We start from the raw sequence: 22,323 nt of genomic DNA on the forward strand, positions 1-22,323 counted from the left end.
AAGTGTCGTCCCTGATTGGGCGGACTGCAAAGACTAATCTGGGACGATACCTTGCGCACATGCATTAAGCCCCAGTTTTCACAGGACGAATCAAATTTGAATAAAAAACAACCTCCAGGCAAATGTTGGCACTATTCTCTCAGGGGGGACTGTGTGAGCTTATATTTCTGCCGCCACTTAACATATTTGTTTCCCTTTTTCTAATCTCCGTAGTGACTGAGGACGGGGAGATTATCTGGGAGCCTCTCCCTACTGACCTGGTTATGCCAGAACTATGTAAGTGCCCAGTCTACCCTTTACACTTTTCTGTATGTACCGTTTGTATTTTATTCTAATTTTTTTGTGTAAAATCATTGTTAGTCATTGGATATTGATTTTTTGTTGATTTCGTCTGTTGATCGACTCGTGAATTTTAGACAAACACATTTGAAAATGATCAACGCAAATTCCTCTCTTTTTTTTTACAACTATAAAAAATCCATCATGTTACTTGTGCGTAAAAATGTAATTTTGTGAAAATAACAAAATGTCATGTTGACAAATATAAAAGAGATTACCGTCTGTAAATATTATATTTATACAAAGTTACCAAAGAAGTTAAAAAATCTTCTCTTCTCCCAAGAATTTTGAGGTCTAAATAGTAAACACCACAGGTTAAGTCAGAATCCTGTGCCAACAAATCCAAAAAACAAAAAAAAAGAAATGTTAACTTGCAAGTGTAGATGAAGAATTTCTTATCTTATTTTCATATATCTGCCACTGATGTTGCACAATTATTTTATTCTATTTTTACCATGTTTGCTAGTTAAATGCATTTCACAAGAATTTTCTTTTCCAAATTCCTTTCTATAAAATTAGAAACTATGTGTTGTAGAATTAGTGTTTTTTAGCCTTCTGAATGTACTGTAGATTATATTGTACCTTAATTATGTATTCATGTGTGTTGATTGTAGTAAAGAAATATTACCCTGAAAACAATATCAATTACTTTTCATGTTTATTGCAATATTATTTTATAATAAACCTACATAGGTTACAAGGTAAATGTTTTAACATTAAAAATACCATTATAGACATGCAGTCATGCATGTATCAAAACTGATTCTTCATACACAAATCTTAAAATATAAACACCTAAAATAGCCTCAATGATAACTAATATTCAATATTGCAATGAATTATCATTCAAGTAATAGAGAGCTTGGAAAATCATTCTTAATACACAATGAAGCAAATGCTATTTTCAACTATAAAAATAACAATCCAATTTTATCCTATCATATCTAAATAGCAGATTGTATTCCAGTAATAAATGGCTGTAAGGGAAGCTGTATTGATAGATCTGTTTAAGCCATCTTGTCATAAAATTCTCTTTTGAAAGGCAGTTATAAATATTCTTTTCATGTGAGCATGAACCAACAATAAAAGTTAAACAACTATTTCCAGGACCATCAAGGGTTGTTTACACAGGGTGTTTGTTCTAGATGTCTGGTATTTCCATGAACATTTTACATCATCTAACAGTCTTATAGTTCACCTGTGATCTAATGTTAATGGCATCAAATTGTTTTAAAATGTTCCTGGAAGTCCCATGTGGAGAGATTTCCTTCACAGCTAGTTATCTTGAACGTAAAACCTAATTATTGCCACAGACACGTGGATGTTTAAAAGAAAAAATGCATTTTAAGATCTGGTATGCACCTGGAAAGGGTGGGACCTTATTTCACTAAAACCTTCATGCAGTTTCCAACTGATTTTACCTGATACAAGTGCCATTCTTTCAACAGCTGATGAGATATACACTCATCATTTATCTTTATCTTTATGTATCATCGTTTATCTTATGGTAGCATCCATCAAAGTGCAATCTACTTTATATCAAGCTGCCTCCCTGCCCCCCTCGAAGAATTTTTCAACTGCAAACTTATTATTAAATCTTTGAAATGTTTTATACATTTCAAATAGCTTGCCAAGAATCAGTTCTGTTTTAATGTTCTCACGTCATTTCCCAGTGCTGTTCCTCTTAACGGCATCTGGTGGGGTAATTTCCTGTTAGCTTCCTGGAGTGAATATGGAGCTTCATTGAACACTTGCTGATCAGTTATGATCGGTTTCGAGTAGGCGCATTGATGACTAAAAGATTGCTATAGATTGCTATAGACAAAAAGCACAACTATTCCATATATCTGCATTATCAATCTTTTATTGCGATTGGCAGTGTGATGTTTTGTTTTGAAAAACAGTTTTGGTGAACAAAAATTGGCAGTGGATAGATTAGGAAAAACAAGATGACTTTCAATATCACCTTGAAAGAATTAAAGCAGAAACATTAGCTCTGTGATGATAGGTTTTCAGGTTGTTAACCTGTGAGGTTTTCAGGTTGTTTATATTTGCACCTGGTAGATTTTCTTAGTTATACATTGGGCAGCAAATTAAAGAACCATAAATCAGGTTTCTTGCTGTGAACTTGTTTCTGTCGAGCCTTTCCTGGTTGTCTGCTCTCCCTTCATCTGGTTCCCTACTTGGATTGCAGAAGATAAGGAGGCATCCCTGTATGATTCATGCTGGTTAAAAAATATTTAATGCCAGACTTATCTAAAACTTATATCTGGTGAATACATGGGGGTGGCCCATTATCAGGCTCCTGCTTTTCTGAAGGTCTCAGATTGACATATAGTTCGGGAGCTGAACAAAAATTGAAAAGATATGATAAAGGCGAGATAGATGTGCTATTTAAGTCCATCATTAAGGTGGAAAATATACATCACACCTGTCTTTTAATGTTATTTTCTATTTTATGCAGCATTTACATGAAATTCAAGTTTAGATAGCGATAACTTACCTTTGCTGCGCCAGATAAAGTTATAAATTGAAGTTTTGTCATTTATATTCAATCAAGCTTTTCATGTTCCCACTCTGGCCAATTAATTCCAAATCAAAAACATTAACCCTTTCACCTTAAAATGTAAGAATTGATACCTGCAACCTGCATAAAAACAGATCAGCCTTCGAGAAACTTGCAGTTTGTTCAGGTTTTATGCAGTTTGCTGTTCATCAGTATCTTAGGTTTGGAAATAAAGCCTTTTAAACTTTTAAAAAGGTCTTAAAGTTTATTTTGATTTTCGATGTGAAGTTCCCTTTAGCATAAGTGGTATGCTGTAATGTTTTGTATGCAACTCTATTTTACTGTATAAGTCAGAGGGGATAATCACGTGATAGTCAATATGGGGACATCCAAACCGAGACACTTATTTTTCGCCGTTTTATGCCCTGTATTACTTTTGTTTATTTTTTAAATGACGCTCACTTTCCAGCCATATCAGTAAAAAGTTGATTAGCATTTATTTCGTATTTAAATTCGCTTTATATCTCGACTTAACTCCCTGCACATTTTTTGTTGAGCCCTAATAAGGTTATCCCGCTAAGAAATTTTGCACCGAGTAAAGTCAAGATATACAGTGAATATTACTTTGAAATAAAAGCAAGTAACTTTCTTCCTAATATGGCTGGAAAGTGAGCGGAATAAAAAAAAAATGCAAGTAATTAAGGGTATAAATCGACGAAAAATACCTGCCTTGGCATAGACGTCGCCATCTTGTTTGTCACGTGATCATCCCCTCTGTAAGTTAAAGTAGTAGCTTCACTGACTGTGTCTGGTTTTGCAGGTCTTGTACCAACGGCTATGCCGACATACCAGGCAGCTTATGGGCGTGGTCTGCCGACAGCGTTCGCCCCCGCAGGCTATTACTACCCAGGTATGGAAATCTTAGATCTTGGTCATTGGTATCCATTTTAACCCTCCTCAGATAAGTGCAGCTGTCGTCATGTCGGTGAAGGGACACAGGAAGTGCCACATTATAACTCCTGGATAATCAATTGACACTTGCCAGTATTGTTTAACTACATGAAAGGTGTGGCCTATTGATATTTGATTGACAGCTGTCAGCATTATTACTACATGAATGGTGTGGCTTGTTGATATTTGATTGACAGCTGTCAGCATTATAACTACAGGAACGGTGCGACTTGTTGATATTTGATTGACAGCTGTCAGCATGATAACTAAATGAAAGGTGTTTCGTGTGTTCTTGGAACTATGGAATTAATTTCTGTGTTGCACTGTATATGAGCCTTGTTCTGTTTAAACTGGGCTTAATGCATGCGTGTTAAGTGTCGACCCAGATTAGCCTGTGCATTTTGCACAGGCTAACCAGGGGCAACCCTTTGCGGTTTTATGGTATTTTCATATAAAAGAAGCAGAAGGGAGGACACTAAATTACATGCATGAAGCCCAATTTTCCCTGAATCAGGCACATATGGTGGAAAGAGGGAGTTCAATTCACATGTGCAATTTGTAAATGTTGAAATGATTTTTATGACTTTACATTGTGAATATGTGTAAGTGTTATCAAACATGTTTTACTTTTGTGATTTTTAATATTTTTTTCTGAACATGCTGTTCTTATTTGACAATTGGAAAATATGCAAGTTGAACATATCAATGTTTATGGTTTGAACATCATCATTTTATTCATAGTTTGTTCTTACTTCTGCTTATAGACTTGATTCACAAATAATAAAAGGAAAATGTTCAAGAACATACCGGGTAGTTGGAAACTAGTTAAAACTGCTGAATAAAATCACTATGTCCAATACAGCAATAAAACATAGCAACGTATTTAGAGCTAATATTTAAGTCCATCCATATTGTTGACTTGATATATATTTGAAAAAAAAGTCTTCCAAAATACCTGATGCATTCAGTTTTGTGCCAAAAACATACATTTTAAAAAGGTGGAAAAAAAAACAAAAACTTTTTAATATAAATTAATATAATGTAATTGGACGTTTAATATAATTTATATTGTTGATATTATTGTAAATATTGTTTCCTTATAATATTTATATAATTTATTATGATGGTATTTAATGATTGATAATTATATCTGATTGTATCTGATATTTTGCTATACGGTATTTGTATTGAAGTACTCATTTTCTATTCTGCCACATTTTTTTGTTTCTTTGCCAACACCCCACCTACCTGTCTTTACCACTTACTGTGATCTCAGAATTGCTGCAGTGTTTTTTTAACATTTACTATTTAAATTAATGATGCCTTTAAAATAAATCAGTATTTCTATAAATACATTTATTACGAACAGCATACACTTGAAGGATATTTCTGAAAAGAACGAGTAATCAATTAAACATTGAAACTGGAAACATTTTTGTGAAACCATGGTGATAGAAATTGTTTGAGAAACTAAGAATTGGTATTCTAGACTTCACTTTAAATCCACTTTCTTTTCTATGTAAAATGCTCTTTATTTCTTTAGGACATCACCATTTTTGTTTTAAGTACTCTGTTAGATTTTTGCAAAAAAAATGTATAAATTAAACTTGGTTCTTTTATCATTGTACATTTACATTCAAAGTTGAACAGAAATACATTTTCTTAACCCTTTCCCACTCAGAAGCAAAGTGAAAATGGCTGTTTTCAAACAGCATATAACCAGAACAGCCTGCGAGTAACTCCCAGCCAGTTCAGGTTTCACGCTGTTTGCTGCTCAGAATCTAAGAGCTGGAAATGCAGCCTTTAATACTTGGAATCTAGTAAGAAATGTCTTTAATTAAATTTAACTTTCCATGGGACTACAAACATGTTCAAAATACGTTTCTAAGTGGTAAAGGGTCAAATGACTAATTTGTACAAATGTATCTTGCTGTTTGTTGTCAGTCAAATGTTTTGATGTGAAAAGGAAAAAAATACCTGTTCATCCTACCCTGTTTTGTTTGGAAAAGTGAACAATATTACTTTCATGTGTACCCTTTTGACAGAACATTTTATCATTTTGGAATTTCTCATATATGCAAATTGGACATGTTATATGTTCCACTCGGAATTTGTTTAACTTTGTTAACTGATTGATTAATTGTCAATAAAATGGTTGACTTTTATTTTCTTATTCTATCACTGGATCCAGAACACTCATGCAAGGGTATCTTCTAATATGGATTGTATAACTACGCATCATACATGTTAACAAATGACAAGCAAATGATTCTGCCTTAATTCTGCATTTTTTTACACCCTTGACATAAACATTTACTGTTCTTGTTTTGGCAGAAAAGTAACAATGAATTTTACACATAAAAACATCATCTATTTAAATTCAAATTCTGTTAGCTCACCTGAGTTCAAAATGCTGAATGTTAGAAATTGTGAATACTCTATATGTCTGGTGTCAGTTGTCGTTTGGTGTGTGTCATCAACTTTAAGCTTTTTAGTCTAAAAACTAGGTCATCAGGTCAAATCTCATAAAATCCAAGAAACCATTATAGAGGTGACATTTATGACTTAAATCTTGATGGAACATGGTGAAAATATATTAATCTGTACAATGTCTGGGCAAATTTGAATCTGGATTTGGTGCGTCCGAAAAATAGTTCATGTGTTAAAAACATAATCTTCAGTGACCACTCTAAAGGCCAAATCTTTTACTCAGTCTTGATGAAACCGAGTCAGACTGTTTATCTTGACAATATTAAGGCCATAATTGAAGTTGTGTCAAAGGGGGGGGGGGGGTCAAAAACTTAACGACCAGGTCAAGTGTACAACAATTGGTGTCATTGAACTCAGGTAAGCGAGGGAGGGCCATCAAGGCTCTCTTGTTGATGAATTACAAGATTTATTTTAATTTGAGCATGATTGATTACGGAAAAGGTGTTGCTGGCAGGCAGTCATACTTTTAAGGGTTCACATACAAATAGTTGACCGTTGAGGGACTTATGGTTCACAAGTCATCATCTATGCAATATGCCTATAAGCCATCTGCCTGTAAACATTCAAAAGGCTGCTTATATGCCGTATGGCTTTCAATTTTTCAATTAAGAGTGTTGGCAGTTTGTTGTATGATGTTTGCTTTAGCTTGCATTTCGAATGCTGCAGTATGAACTTTTGTTCTGATTGTATGACAAACTAATTGTATACAGTTTTGATGCTAAAACTATTTCAGGATTTGATGCTTGTTATGTTTACCAGATATTTTACGAGAATGCTTGTATTTTTGTATGGTAGTTTTTCATATGTTTTACTAATAATTTGAATACTTTGTGTCATGTGTTTGATTTTTGACCATAGATTTTTACTTTACCTTTGTTTGATATGCTAATTCTGTAGAGAGTATTATACTTCTATAGCCTGTGTATTTAAACTGTGTAATATAGTACATGTAGATATTTTTTATTTAAGAATATAGATTTGCATATTATAGAAACTGATTATTATTGTGCAAACCAAAAATTCACCCTGCAGGACTTAAATTGTTAACACCTAATATGTAATATTTGCTACATTGAATCTCTGTAAATGTATTTTACTTGATTTAAATGATAACATACATGTAGGCATGATTGTTTGCAATATGGACTTACAAGCCAGTTTGTTTTTACCATTTTGGGAATGGGACCGGATCCCTTTGGATGGGGAAAAATCGTCATGTTTTGACTAAAATTGGGAAATTAGTATTGTTGTTTTGTTTACAAATGCTTCAAAATTTAGCATAAAAGTGTTTTCAACATTTTACTTACTAAGTTTCAACTTATATAGAGCTGGATGGGAGATGAACTAAATGTTTATAAGATCTGGAAAAAAACACACAAAAAGCCTTCAATTGGGAATTTTTATGTCCAATTTGGAAAAAAAATAAAAATGTTTTCCATTGGGAATAGGGCTGAATACCTGCCCGAAATTGAACGACGGTGAATATTTGGTTTGTGCAGCTTGAGTAGCAGACTATAGTCCGTCTGTCTATGTGTCTTCAATAAGGCTCCTCCCCCTCTCACAGGGAATCCTCACATGCAATAACCATGGCGATACCAACTACTAATATATATTTCTCATCATTCCTCTTATGTAATGGAGTAGTTCTCTTTTAAGTAAGATATATTTTTGGTTGATATTCACTATATTTAGAAATTGTTTCATATTTTGTAGTGTAAATTGTGATAATATGGTTTTAAATATAATTATATGCCTTACACGCACACACATATGCACTTAGTGTTCCTAATTTTGTCCTTAAATTAAATTGATTTGTGCGAGTAATATGCTTCTAAACACTTCAGTAATTTTATAAAATGGCATTAATTTTCGTATCAAAAAATCATTTTTCCTTTTTATATGTTTTTGTACATTAGTATTGTCCTCTCAAAGTGACAATTCATTAATATAATAAGAACAAGTTCCTTGCAAACTTAGAAATCATGTATATAATGGGAGAATTTTCCTTCTAAAAAAATCAATAAATTTTTTTTTAGTAGTATTTTCCTATCAAAAGTAATTCATCATTCATATACTATGTTCCTGTTTTTAAAGTTAGTATTAAAAAGGGAGTTTTCCTTCTCTAAACATCAGTTAAACAACGAGTCTCACTCTTGTAAAGCAAGGCTTAATGCTTGTGCGTAAAGTGGTCATCCCAGATTAGCCTGTGCAATTAGCACCGGCTAATCAAGAACGATACTTTCTGATATGGTATTTTTTGTTAAAAAAATGTCTCTTCTTTGTGAAAATCTAGTTTATGCGGAAAGTGTTGTCCCTGATAAGCTTGTGCAGACTGCCCCGGCTTATATGGGACAATACTTAACAAGCATAATGAATTAAACCCCATGTTTATAGTGCGTAGCAGGAATCGATTAATTTGTAATGAAAGTTATTCATCAGTCACAGTCAGGCAGTAGTCTAGTTGTTTAGTGTCCATCCATCGTTACGAGGTGTGTGTGGCTAGTGATGCGTGTTTGTTCTCTCCCTTGTTAGCGTGTCTGGGCGTGATCCCGACCTCCCTGGGTCTTACCCCGGTACACAGCGCCACCCTTGCCCTTGCCTCTCGGGCGGCCTCCATGTCGCACATGCCTGGTAAGAAGTACCTCGTGTAGCTTACCTCATCTCTAGTCCAGGGGTGTAATTTCTCCTCCTTCTTGCTGATTTCCTCCATTACAACATCAAACTGATGTTATAAATAATTATTGAATTTGCTGGATCAATTATACAAACATACAGTTTGAATGAATTCTGGGAGGGGGGGGGGGAGTTCGGCATTTTCCTTTCCTAAGAAGTTTATTTGATCACCCCCTTGAATCCAAGGGTTGGATTCTTTTTAAGCTTTATGGAAGACTTTTCTCAGTTAATTATTTTCATTTTGAAATCCACTGAAATTTGCTGGGCTTTAATTGTTAAGGATATATTAAGGGTTAGGGAAACCGCCTTCCTTGCCTTAAATGTAATTGTCTCCAATTTAATGATCTATAATTGTCTCCCTTTAAATAATTTGAATTGCTTCCCCTGAAATGACACCCTGAATTGCTTCCTCTGAATCGCTTCCTCTGAAATGACAAACTGAATTGCTTCCCCTGAAATGACACCCTGTTAGAAGCAGTTATTGCCTGCCCCCTCAGAGTGGCAGTTCTGTGATGTCAGATCCGGAAATGCTTCTCTAAAGTTTTGTTTATTAATCCCAGGAAGGAGTTAATATGGATCATCCATATATTGAGGTCACAGTTGAACATTCTCTTAAAAAAACTTCATTACCCTCTTTCTCCAGAAGACTGCAAGACATGCTGATGTGATTGGTTGGGTTTGGTGTTTGTTGAATTGCCACACTGATGGGTTTTCAGTTGTTTGCTGCTTCAGTTCAATAAATTGTTTGCTGGTACAAAGATATGACCCTTAGTTTGTTGTCTCGCACAATCCACTTAATTTATACTAGCGCTTTACATGTCAACTATACTGTATGCATATAGTGTGTGTATGTGAGTGTGAGTGTTACGCCATTATAAGTCAGCTAATCATGTCCATTTTTTGCTACATAATTTGTGATTGTATTGATTGAATACTTTTATGAGATGGACCTATTTATTCAAATCATACTGTATTTGATAGGACTCTAAATTTTGAATTTTTGATATGTTTTTAATTGATATTTTTTTTAAATGTTCTATTCTGAACAATAGTAAATTTGTTCATTTTAAGTTAAATTGTTAATGCCTTAGTTAATAAGTGTACTTTAATATAGCCAGTCTGTGGGAAATTGGGTTTAAATGCATGTGGGTAAAGTGTTGTCCCAAATTAGCCTGTGCAGTCCACATTGCCTAATCAAGGACTTCACTTTCTGTTTTTATGGATTTTTTTGTTTTAACAGAAGCCTCTAAATGAAAATCCTTTCAAGTCGGAAAGTGTTCCTAATTAGCATGTGCGGACTGCGCAGGCTAATTTGGGACAATTCTGTATGCACATACATTAAACCTGTCTTCCCAGAGTGAGGCTTATATACTAGTATTATGTAACATTATCTCATATACCAGTGTTTGATATAAAGTTCTTGTTATTGCTCTGCATGTCCGTGAAATTGCACACATGTTCAAGTTGTCAGCTTGTAGACCAATGTAGCGCTGAGAACTCGTATGTTTGTAGATACTCTGTTTGATGCATGTTTTTTTTCCATTTTATTTTCCTGAGTCAAATCGTCTCACAGAATAATACTGCATTTGGAGTGTAAATCAAATGTTAACATTAGAATGTAGCTTAGTCGGTATAGAACTAGCCAGAACTCTCATGTCTGCCAGCAAGAGTTTCTTCTACCAGTTTTAGAAGCTACTTGTCCAATCTCAATAAAGCCTTTAAGAAATCCAAATCCAACGATTTACAATCCGAATCCGAAAAGGGTGTGTGCACATTCACTTAGACATTAGAGCAATAACCAGGGAAGCCATCCAACAGTAATATAAGCCTATCATTTTTGAAAAACAAATTTTATAAATAATTACTGAATAAATCTTCAACCAATGTTTTTGACCGAGAATGTATCGAGGCAATTTTCCCGCCACAGGCTTCCCTAGTTACGGCTTGATCCCCGCGGCAACGGACAGACACACTTCGCCAACAGCTCTCTATAATTTTGCTGACGTGACAAACGGCATGCAAACCCTCCAGCGCAGCGAGCAGACGCCGTTACCAACGGTAACCTCGTCCCCTTTACAACGAGCCAATGAAACGCAGGCCCTATTCACGGCCCACTCCCAGGCCCTGGTGAACGCTCAGAGATCAGGTACGTTGTGCGCCCCATTCATGTGAGCCTTGCTCTGGGGAAACGTGTCTTAACGCATGTGTGTAAAGTGTCACCCCAGTTTAGCCTCAACACTTTCTGGTTTTCGTTATGTAATTATTTGTTATGCTCCCCCTAAATTTTTGGGGGGAGCATATAGTCGCCGCTTCGTCTGTCCGTGCGTGTGTCCGTCCGTGCACAATTTTTTGTCCGGGCTATTTCTCAGCAATTAATGACCGGAATTCAATAAAACTTTATGGGAAGCTTCACATCCAAGAGGAGATGTTATCAGCCGGGTCTGGTTGGATGATTTTTCACAGAGTTATGGCCCTTTGAAATTTTCCATTAACTGTACATATGCATGTAGTGCAATTCTTGTCCGGGCTATTTCTCAGCAACTAATGACCTTAATTCAATGAAACTTTATGGAAAGCTTCACTACCAAGAGGACATGTGCATATTATCAGCCGGTTCTCGTCGGATGATTTTTCACAGAGTTATGGCCCTTTGAAATTTTCCATTGTACATATAGCGCAATTCTTGTTCGAGCTATTTCTCAGCAAATTATTACGGGAATTCAATGAAACTTTATGGGAAGCTTCACTACCAACAGGAGATGTGCATATTATCACCCGGTTATGGTCGGATGATTTTTCAAAGAGTAATGGCCCTTTAAAATTGTCTATAAACTGTACATATAGTGCAATTCTTGTCCGGGCTATTTCTCCCCAACTACTGACTGGAATTCAATGAAGCTTAATGGGAAGCTTAACTACCTTGAGGAGATGCACATGTTATTTGTGGGTTCTGGTTTGATTATTTATTTAGAGAGTTATGGCCCTTTGAAATTTTTAATTTGCTAAACCATCCATCGTATTATTTTGTCCAAAGTTATGCCCCTCAAGAAGTTTCCTTTTATCTGAATATATAGTGCAATATTGTGACAAAAAAAAGTTTGGGGAGCATTATCCGTCTCCGACGGTTTCTTGTTTATATGAAGTTTCTTCGTCACAAAAATTCAGTATAGGTGGAAAGTGTGGTCCCTGATTTGCTCTTGCTAACCGCACAGGCTAATCTAGGACAACACTTTGGGCAAGTGCATTAAGCCCAGTTTTCCTAGAACAAGGCTCATAAAAGCATCCTGTCCCCCACACATCCATGTGATCAGCTTGGTTTTCTGCATGACCAATTTATACCTAAAGTCAGTGCAGATGATCATAGTACCCAATTCACTCCCTCCACTCAGTATGGATGAATGTCCAGATATGGGCTACATTGCATTCAGGCTGTGTAAATGATTAGCTGCTGTCTAACACACATAACAACATTACAAATATCATAAGATGAGATACTCCTCTACAAACGCATACGCACTCATTATGGCTGGTCCCTACATTTGGGCTTCGTTTGGGTTTGTTTAGATAAGCTATTTTAGAGGGCTAGTGTAGTTGCAAACTATACATATTTCTGAGATCACACTCTTGAGAGTTCACATTTTCTAGGAACAATCTTTTATCTTTCCTATAGGGCAACATTTATTGTCATGAAAGCAAACATTTAGAAATGACCCTTTGTAGATTTATACTTGACTGCTGTTTGAACATGGCCTAAAGTAGTAGAATTAACGCAGTTTTTTATATTACATGTATAATATATAATTATGTATTAGTAGAAATTGAAAATTAATCCATAGACACAATATTTAGCCCACTAGTTATCGTAGTTGCTTCTAGCCTCTCTGGTGGTGAAGTCTAGCCTCTCTGGTGGTTGTCTCTACCCTCTCTGGTTGTGAACTTTAGCCAGTAATACATTGTAGAGATTGTTAAACTATGTTTTTAAAATTCAGCTTTATTGTTTGCATGTAAAAATAGTCATTATAAATGCAAACATTCTGAATAGTTAACTCTACTGTAGAACTGACTATAATGATCAACATTTTTGGTATTTACTGCACCTTACTGTGCCCCTCTCCCCCTGCAGCCATGACACTGGCGTCCCTGCAGCAAGTGCCGCAAGCTACCTCCCCGATCCAGAGCCGCCAGATCATGGGCGCGAGCAGCCCCGGCCCCCTGGATCAGCTGATCTCCATGCAGGACCCCCTGGGCTACCTGCAGGCCACGAGCCCGCAACCCGGCGGCTTTGGTGGCCTCAACCTCACCAGGGTACGTGAGATGCAGTCGTGGAATGTACGTCAATAGCGCCATGTGCAATAGTTAGAGGCCTAGATTAAGCCCTGTCACTGTGACTCCTCCACCTCAGCCCCCCCCATCTCTAAATTATAGTTAAAATAATGACTCATTCTGGGAAACAGGACTTGATGCATTTGCTTATGCATTAAGCCCAGTTTTTCCAAACTAGTCTCAAATAAGACTTGTGTATTATATCCTGGCTTTGTTTGTTGGGCCATATAAACCAGTGATGGGCTAACTGGGAGATGAGATGCCATATTTTATCTTGAATACCTTATGGAGGGGTCAGACATGCCTCAAACTAGGCCTCTAAGAACTATTTTTCATTGATTACTGAATATCAGTCAATCAACAATAATTGTGGAATCTGATGCATAGCATTTAAACCATGTGCAAGTAATAACAAGTTTATAGCCATGTGGAAGTAAGAACAATTTAATAGCCACGCCATCAGATAAAGGTCAGAGTTGTTTATTGACTGAAAAATCATGTTTATGCAAACGTAATTAAGACTTTAATATGATTTGATAAATATTTTACCGTTCAAATGAAAACTGTTTAAACTTTTATGTGCTCAAGTCTGGAACTACTTTTTGTGTTGTTTAAAAGTAGCTTTACCACCATGATTGTGTTCTCTGTCTACAGGAATGTCAGCCCGTATCCTGTTAGACATGTGACGTGTCATGTGACTTGTGTCATGTGAATTGTGTCATGTGATGACTCCATTTGTTTGTAAATATGAAGTTGCCTTTTTTGTAAAAAATGGGCTTAATGCATGTGAGTAAAGCTTCTTCCCAGACTGCAGGCTGCACAGGCTAATCTGGAAATTACTCAGTACTCAAATGCATTAAGCCCAGTTTTCTTAGAGCATAGTTCGAATATGAAGTATAATCAAAGTGAAACTTTACCTTCAATATTTTAAATAAACAATGTTCCCAAATTTTTAAAATTTCCTTATGTACTGTGGTTTTAATTTTTGAGCATTTTATTGTGTAACCTTTTCTAATTAATAGTGTTTATTGGGGGTGTGACTTGACTTGATTATTATATGCTTAATTCTCTGTTGACCTGGGTCTTGCAAATATATATACACTTTTGAATTTGATAATTTCCCTTTCTTTTATAGCCTATATTTGTTGGATACTCTGTCATTCATTGTAAACCCTTTCCTACTCAGAAGCAAGGTGAAAATGGCCAACAGCAAAAAAACAGAACAGCTTGTGAGTAACGGTCTGTTCAGGTTTTATGCTGTTGGCTGCTTATTAGTATCTAAGGGTTGAAAATGAAGCCTTTAAAATTTGAATCTAGTAAAAAAATTCTTGAATTAAATGTAACTTTCTAAGGTACTACACATGCGTCTAAAATACTTGCTTGTCTTGTTACAGCCCACCCAGTTGGTGAGCTTTCAGAATGGATACCACTAGATCTGTGGTAGCATAGCAACAGGTAGGGATCTTTTGACACGGCATTTTATCAGTTATGGAATGTATTAATTCAGAAGACAATGGAACATACAACAAAATGTATTAGACTTATGTTTGGCATTAACTTTAATGCAACTTATTTAATATGGTAATAGTCTGTTTGGAACTGTTTAAACTAATAAAATTCATGTGTCTGTATGGCAATAAGAATTTCCATGGTTTCATTTCCTTGGCGTACTTAGTACTGGTTAAATCCAGAAAACACAAGCAACAGCGTCTTAATAAGCCTTAAGCTTTGGATGCATTTTAAAAGTTAAAATAAATAGGTTAAAATTCTATACTTCAGACCAATGGAAAAATGGCCGACATACTAAGCAATAGAGGTTTATCGTTTGTTATTTTGTGTTATGTTGGTACATGTAACTTCCATTAATTTTATCAATTTATTTTATTCTTTCTGGAGGTTAATTGATGATTCACTGTTCAAACAAATGAAAATTAACAGTGACATAAAATTATATCAATAATGTTTACTGTTATACTTTTAAATGACGTTGTTTTTATGAAGTTGCAACGTCATGATTTCATCAAAAATACAAAAATAATCATTTGTAAGAATAACATAAAAGAACAATTTGTTGGATTTGGTGGAATATCGATTTTAATTCACTCCTGATCATAGAACAATTATTTTTTCTATTATCATGAGTGAATTAAAATCAATATTCCATCAAATCCAACAAATGTCCTCTATGTGATTTTGTCGTCTGCTTCTTCTTCAGGCTGTGTACCAACTGTCTCCAGAAACGTTGTCTGCAGGGGAGGGGCGCTGGTCACCAGCTTGCAGTGATGAAATACATCGTCAGGGAGACCTGCCTGTTAGTCACCCAATATTTGAGCGTATTTACGCACATGCGTACAGTGACATACCTGTTTGAACTGCATGGCCAACGAGTCTCAGTATATTCTCTTTATTTTATGTATATTATTACATGTACGCCACCCTTGTGGTAACGTTTGTTAATGACTATTTGTTACGATTGTGTCTGTTTATTGTAGTTCGCGCATTCTGGGGTGTTTATTAACAGGGTCATGTTTCAACGTGATAACTTTTATAGAAAGTGTGAGCAAGCTTAAGTGTATTTTAGTGTTTTTTTGCGAAATGAGACAGTTAACTTTCTGAATGCCCGACTTACATTAAATTAGATAAATATTCATGACATATACAGATTTGTTGCATATTCTTGTTTGTGATTTTATTATTGTTTTTTATTTTTAAATGAAAATGTATAATGCTTATATTTTAGATCACATTTTTGCAAGTTTTTGTTATGTATTAAACATTTTTAAGATGTATTTGATGACAGTAAATCGAGGTTCATTGAATTTAGTGATAAACATACAAGAAAACCTTTTAAAATGAATAGTAGAAGGACAAAACCTGTAAAACTTAAAGATTATTTAAATTGGTTGTTATTCAGCTGGCAAAGTTTTATGTTTTATTATTCCACTTTCACACTGCTGATATTTCAACTAGCTATAATTTTTTTAGCTGTATATAGTTCAAATCACGTAGGACCAAGTTTGATTGTTTTTAATATGAAAGGATTTGTACATGGGTTTTACTTTTGTTTTAATTTTATTTAACCATCAATATGCAAGCTTTTTTATTTTTGACTGTATGTGATAGTCCCTTTGCCATTACTTTTATCACTTCTTTATTGAAGAGCTTGTATTGAAGGGTGATAATAATTTTTATGTATTACCTCCCCTTTGAACTCTTTAATTTTAGAATTTCTTAAAATTTCTTCCAAATCTGTTTAAACTGATTTGTTTCGTGAAGGTTTCTATAGTTTTTTATGTAGTTGGTGTCTTAATTCATCGGTCAACATTCATCATTTTTCACTTGTCATTATTCTCCACAAAAAACTCATGAATTCAGATTGTTTTGCCCACTGTTAGCTGTAATGTATTTCTCAAACATTATTGTTCTAGATTATATTAGAAACATAGGAATGATAAAAAATCATGAACATTCTCAGAAAAAGAAAAAAACAGCAAATAACATGGATAATTTGTAAATATATAGCAATATGCAATCCGTATAACAATAAGCAATTGAATAGCATTAAAAACATTCTGATCACCATTCTGTTGACAGTGGGCCCTAATTACAGCCTAGTCTACAATGCAACGCATTTATGAACGTTATCTTAACCTTTGTTAGTGCTTAGGAAACCAAAATGAGTGTGCTAAGGTGCTATACAACGCAGTGTAAAGACGTTACTTAGCGTAGAATCATAACAATACATTTTACTATGATGTTCAGATACTGTTGTTGTCGAAAATAATGTTGTAATTTGTTTTTTCTGATAGATTAGGATTTGAACTTGGAAATAAAATGGCATGTTACATTGTTGTTTAGATTTTAGTGTTTATGTGGGTTTTTAAAGATGTGTTGTTTATTGATTGAACTTAAGTCAACGATGTGTTACATTTTACACAATATTTTTTTTACATAAATAAATAATCTTTGACATTGCATTTTGTGTTGTTGCAACTGGAGAACGTCTCGTCAAGTCAGGAATATTGTCTACATAAAATGTGAGGAATTAAAAGGGCCATATGATCAAATACTTTTCTTGATATTTATGTCATGTTTTCTGTCTTTGTCACTTGTTTTGTCTCTGTATTTGTGGGCCATTCTTATTGAAAATATCGGCTTCTATGTCAATATTAATCTATTTAATCTGCTTTAAATTTCCTTAACAATAAGTGTATTCTTATCGAATGCTTCAACAGATGTGTAACACTTTTTTTAAAGAGTGAAGCTGGTTCAACTGCTAAATGCATGAATGAGACAGGGAGGATTTACCTGCTTTTTCATTGGCCTTTGGTATTTATTACATATTCATGTTCATTCATTTCATTCATTGTCTTATCATGGTATTTTTAGAATTTTTAAAAGCATATTTATGATTTGTTGTCTTTTAACACACTTGAAATCGGGTATTTTACTGTTTAAAATTTTATCAGCAATAGCCGTGTAGTTCTTGATATTTATGTAGCCGTAGAGGTAGAGACATTTGTGATATTGTTGTTATTTTGTCGCACCCCACCCATGGCAGAATGTGTTCAAAATTTAGAACTTAGAACGAAGCCATGTGTTCTCCTTTGGGACTATTTTAGTGTGCATTTTGGGAGGAAATCTGTCTAAAGTAGAGCTATGCTCATATAGTGATTTAGTGTCTTAGATAACATAGATGCAGTAACGCTTTGTGAATTAAAAAACACACAAAATAACATTACCAGTGAATGCGTGATAAAACTTCGTATCACAGCTTACTTTTCAATGACCATGGTTTCAGAGGGTTCACTTTTAACATGATGAAACATGCAATGTAACAAATATATGTTGCAAGTGATAAGTGGCAGAGATTTTGTTGTCTATAATTTATGTCAAATTTCTTTGGGAACCCTTGTTTATGTTGTTTGTGTGTGTGCTTTTGTTGTTTTCTGTTGTTTACATACAAAGTTATTCAACAAAGCAATAATCCAGTGTTCATATCATGTAACTGCTAACTTTTCGAGAATTGTAGTCTTTTGTCGTAATTGTAAAGTTTTCAAACTAAACTGTGGGTGGGGTGTGGACAAACTCAACGCAATGTCCAAACAGGAATAGCTTTTATACTGACTGACAGATTCACAAAAACGTTCTTATTTTATGTTTGTTGAGACTTGTCTGTTTGTTTAATTTCTCTGTTGTTTTGCATGCAAATTGGTGATTCCTGAAAGTTCGGATTGTATGAAATGTTTCTGAAGACTTCTCATTGAAAGTAAAATGTTAAACATGATACATGAAAGACAAGCTTTCATAGCTTCTATACCTGGCTTAAATTCAATGATTTGTAGATTATTTTTTTTAGTTTACAAGTTTTGTTTCAGACTAAAAAATAATTATTAAATGGCATTGTTTAATAAAAGGACAGTAGATGGGTAATGCTAAAATTGTTACTGAAGCTGTTATTCATGTTTTATACATTTTTGAAACGGCTTTTATTTGTGTGTATATTAATACTGTAATACTTTAAATATTACATGAAATGACTTAAAAAGGTTCTACTTCACAGAGTACTTTTTTGGAGAATGTTGTTAGTTTTAATTGAAGGGTTATGGGAGTTGATTTCCTACCATTTACATTGTTTTAAGGTGTGACTTTCATTGTAATGTGTAAATATTATGGACGTTTACAATATTTGTTCATGATCTGGGATTGTATCAATGGCGTTTTGATTTGATGTGGATGAATGAACCTATATTCCTGTATTTTAATCGTATGTGGTAATGTTGAGGGATTTAACAGGGTGTGGCATTGATATTTTAAGTGGGTAGGTTTTCAAAATCTTTTCAGTAATTTTTTAAACATGCTAAAACCACATTGATCTTCTAAATTAATCAATACATTTGGTGAAAATAGCACAATTAAATTATATAGTAGCCTTATATTTTAAACCCTGTTGCTTCCCTGCGTCTGTAAATAATGACTTGTTTTGTGTTATTTGTGATTATGTAAAAAAAATGTCCATGCAGAAAAAATAACTTTGAACGAAGGAGTGCTAATTTTACCCCCAAAAAACGCACATTTATGAAATAATAAAATCATTACGCATTGCACATCTCTTCGCAATTAGCATGAATTTCTGAGCTCATCTACGCAAACCAGAAATTAGTACTAGCTTTCACAAGTACATTTATATAATTGTACTAAAAAGATTTGTGCAAATTTTTGTGTAACCAAATGTTGCTTAGCTTTAACATAACCCACCAAAAACTTACGCCCATTTGTTTTTACTTTTATCTACCTTATTAAACAAAATATGTCTCATTTTTTGTCTGTTATAAAATGTGTGTGAGAGTGTTCATGTAACCTTTTTATTTGTAAGGTGAACATATCAATGTATAACAAGCCGCAAGTTACCAAAGATATAGTAGTTTGTAGCCTTGTGAACAATTTCTAGCCTTTGCAGATGGAATTATTTTTCTGCCTCTAATAAAGATCTTTATAATTGTGCACAGACAAAACATCTTCACAAAGTCATAAACAAAAGTTTTATTTTGATTATTAATACTATGTTTTTCAGTAAGAAATATTTCTGAGATGAAAATCATGTAAAGCTGGGTTGTTAATTTGAACAAGTTTTTGCTTAGGACTGGATTTTGTTGATACGTATTATTGACCAGTCATCCATAGTTCAATAATTGCTTGCAGTAGGCTAAATAATCTCTTATGTAACCAAAATATTTCTTGTAGACTTAGAAAGACTGCATTTAGATTTAGAGTTGTTATAAACCAGTTTGTAAATAATTCTAAAGTCTAAATTATTTTTGTAAATAATTTATTTATTGGACATGTTCAATGTATCCGACAGATAATTGTTTCATATATAACAGTTCTCTTTGGTAACTTGCGGATATCATTCATTTTTATTTAGATGATTGTAAATGTTTATATAAAATTACCAGAATTGCAGTTGTTATATATTTTTAACGGTGATAAATTATTGTTTTAGAATAGCAATACTATCTCTGTCATGCCTGCTTTATTCAGGTATGTTTATGCAAAAACCAGTATGTTAATTTCGTAGAATAGAAAACCAAGGTTAAAGTTACAGTTGATAGATATTGGGCAAATTTTCAGACACTAGAAAGTTCAAGATTACCCATATCTTACATGTATTTTTATCAACCTACACATTTCTTTGAAATTGATAACGAAAATTTCATTTAATAAAATCATCTTATAATTGTACCCTCAATGCTGTCCTTTAGATAATTGGATTTTTGCCCTCCATTTGTTGACTGTAACTGTCCCTTCACGCCATGGATAGCAAATAATATCTGTTTGTGCCAAATCTTCAGTGGCGTCGTGACGTTGACTACATACCAAAACATGGTTCATTTGCGTGCAAAAACTGGTCAACGGAAAAGCAACTTGTCTAATTTTTGCTTGCATTTGAGACTTGTTATTCCTATATTCTTATAATTAAGGTCATGTGATCACGTAAATATTCAGGTCTTAGAAAGCTGCTAGGCTCACACAACTGTTGGTATTTGAAATTTTAATACATTTTTTTTGTTGCAAAATACCAGTGTTAAATATATATTGGCTACAGTTTAAGTTCAAAACTAAATTATTTCAAAGTTACCTTCTATTTTAATCATGGAATCTGTAATATAAGAATTAATTTTCAAAAGAATCTCTGAGGCATCAGACCTCCAGATGTGTTGTATTTCAATTTAAGTTCCCAGAAAATTGGGAGTGTCGTGTACGTAATTGATTTTACACTACAGGATATATATGTCTCAGTCTGTGCGATTTGTTTACTGTACATGTCAATACTTTTACTCTTAATAAAAGGTTTGAACTGGTATTCGTGTTCTGTCTTTCATAAAGTTGGTGTCATGAAAGAAATCAGCCTCGCCCAGGGAAATCCAAGCTAATTGCATGTGCATAGAGTCTTGTCCCAGAATAGCCTGGGCAGTTGGCACAGACTAATCAGGGACGACACTTTCTGTCTTAACTGGATTTTTAATAAGATGAGACTCAAACTAAAAATTCAGTAAAAGCTGAAAGTGATGTCCCTGATAAGCCTATGCAACTGCATACGCTTATGTGGGAGGACACTATACACAGGTATTTAGCTCTGTTTTCCCAGAACAAGTAAATGGTACGCTTGCCAAAAATGGGACAGATAGAACACGCGCAATTATTTGATGGACGGAACACAATTCACTTTTATAACTAGATACAGTACAATGAAATTAATTTGAACAAGAGGGCCATGATTGCCCTGTATCGCTCCACTGTTTTTTTTATGCGAAAAAAAACGTGCAATATGCATGGGTTGAAACGTACTCAAGCATGTGACTTTCTCTTTCTATCCCTCGTCCCACTGGGCGCTTAAAGTTGGAAGGATGAGCATTTTTATACATGGCAAACGTTACTAAGGTGTAAACTAAACAGACTAAAAAGCCCAGGAATTGTCGCACAGGTCCTTTGCTTATAAAATAGGTACATTTATCTCTCCAAAAGATATTGTCTTTCTTTCTATTGCACATATTTTTAGATGCTGAAGATCAAATCTACGCATGTTCTACAAGATTAATGAAAGTTCCTTCATTCAATCATGATTTTTTTCCCCCAAAATTCCAAAAAGTGTTTGTAGGTTTCAAAGTTTCTGTTACTTATATAGTTCATGACATATGCAAAATACCTAATGAAGTAGATCCCCTGAACTTTACTTCATTTTTTGAGGCATTAGTGAGTATAGCAGGATTGTTAGCGTGGTGAATAAATTGTTTTTTGTACAAAGAGATATTTGCCTAAGAAAACATAAAGTTACGAGTTTTGCAGGTTAATGAGGTGCTGAAAGGCAGTAGTAATGATAACTTTGTATAGGTTGTTTGTTAAACAAAGTAAATGTTAAGTTAATGAGACAAAAAATTGAATTATAATTCATCAAGATGTTGCGATCATGGCAACACTACCTGCATATGGCGTGAGGTTTAAAGAGATATCATGACAAACAATTAGCTTGACCTAACTTT

At 34.2% G+C, this 22,323-nt stretch overlaps 1 protein-coding gene across 5 annotated transcripts in view; it reads left to right on the forward strand.

Moving 5' to 3' along the window:
- The window catches only part of LOC127852247 (RNA-binding protein Musashi homolog 2-like), a 108,554-nt gene extending 87,408 nt beyond the window's left edge, over positions 1 to 21,146 (forward strand). Inside the window, exons 10-15 of one of the 5 annotated variants that reach the window (XM_052386147.1) lie at positions 214 to 276; positions 3,666 to 3,755; positions 10,887 to 11,105; positions 13,083 to 13,288; positions 14,677 to 14,737; positions 15,498 to 21,146. In XM_052386147.1, the coding sequence (XP_052242107.1) occupies positions 214 to 276; positions 3,666 to 3,755; positions 10,887 to 11,105; positions 13,083 to 13,288; positions 14,677 to 14,715 (617 nt within the window). In that variant the 3' untranslated portion in view covers positions 14,716 to 14,737; positions 15,498 to 21,146. The remainder of the gene's footprint in view (positions 1 to 213; positions 277 to 3,665; positions 3,756 to 10,886; positions 11,106 to 13,082; positions 13,289 to 14,676; positions 14,738 to 15,497) is intronic. The other 4 variants (XM_052386152.1, XM_052386164.1, XM_052386156.1 and 1 more) reach the window with 4 other exon arrangements.
- Positions 21,147 to 22,323: the final 1,177 nt, after the last annotated feature.

Source organism: Dreissena polymorpha, chromosome 1, assembly GCF_020536995.1.
Source record: "Dreissena polymorpha isolate Duluth1 chromosome 1, UMN_Dpol_1.0, whole genome shotgun sequence".
Taxonomy (NCBI): Eukaryota; Metazoa; Mollusca; class Bivalvia; order Myida; family Dreissenidae; genus Dreissena; species Dreissena polymorpha.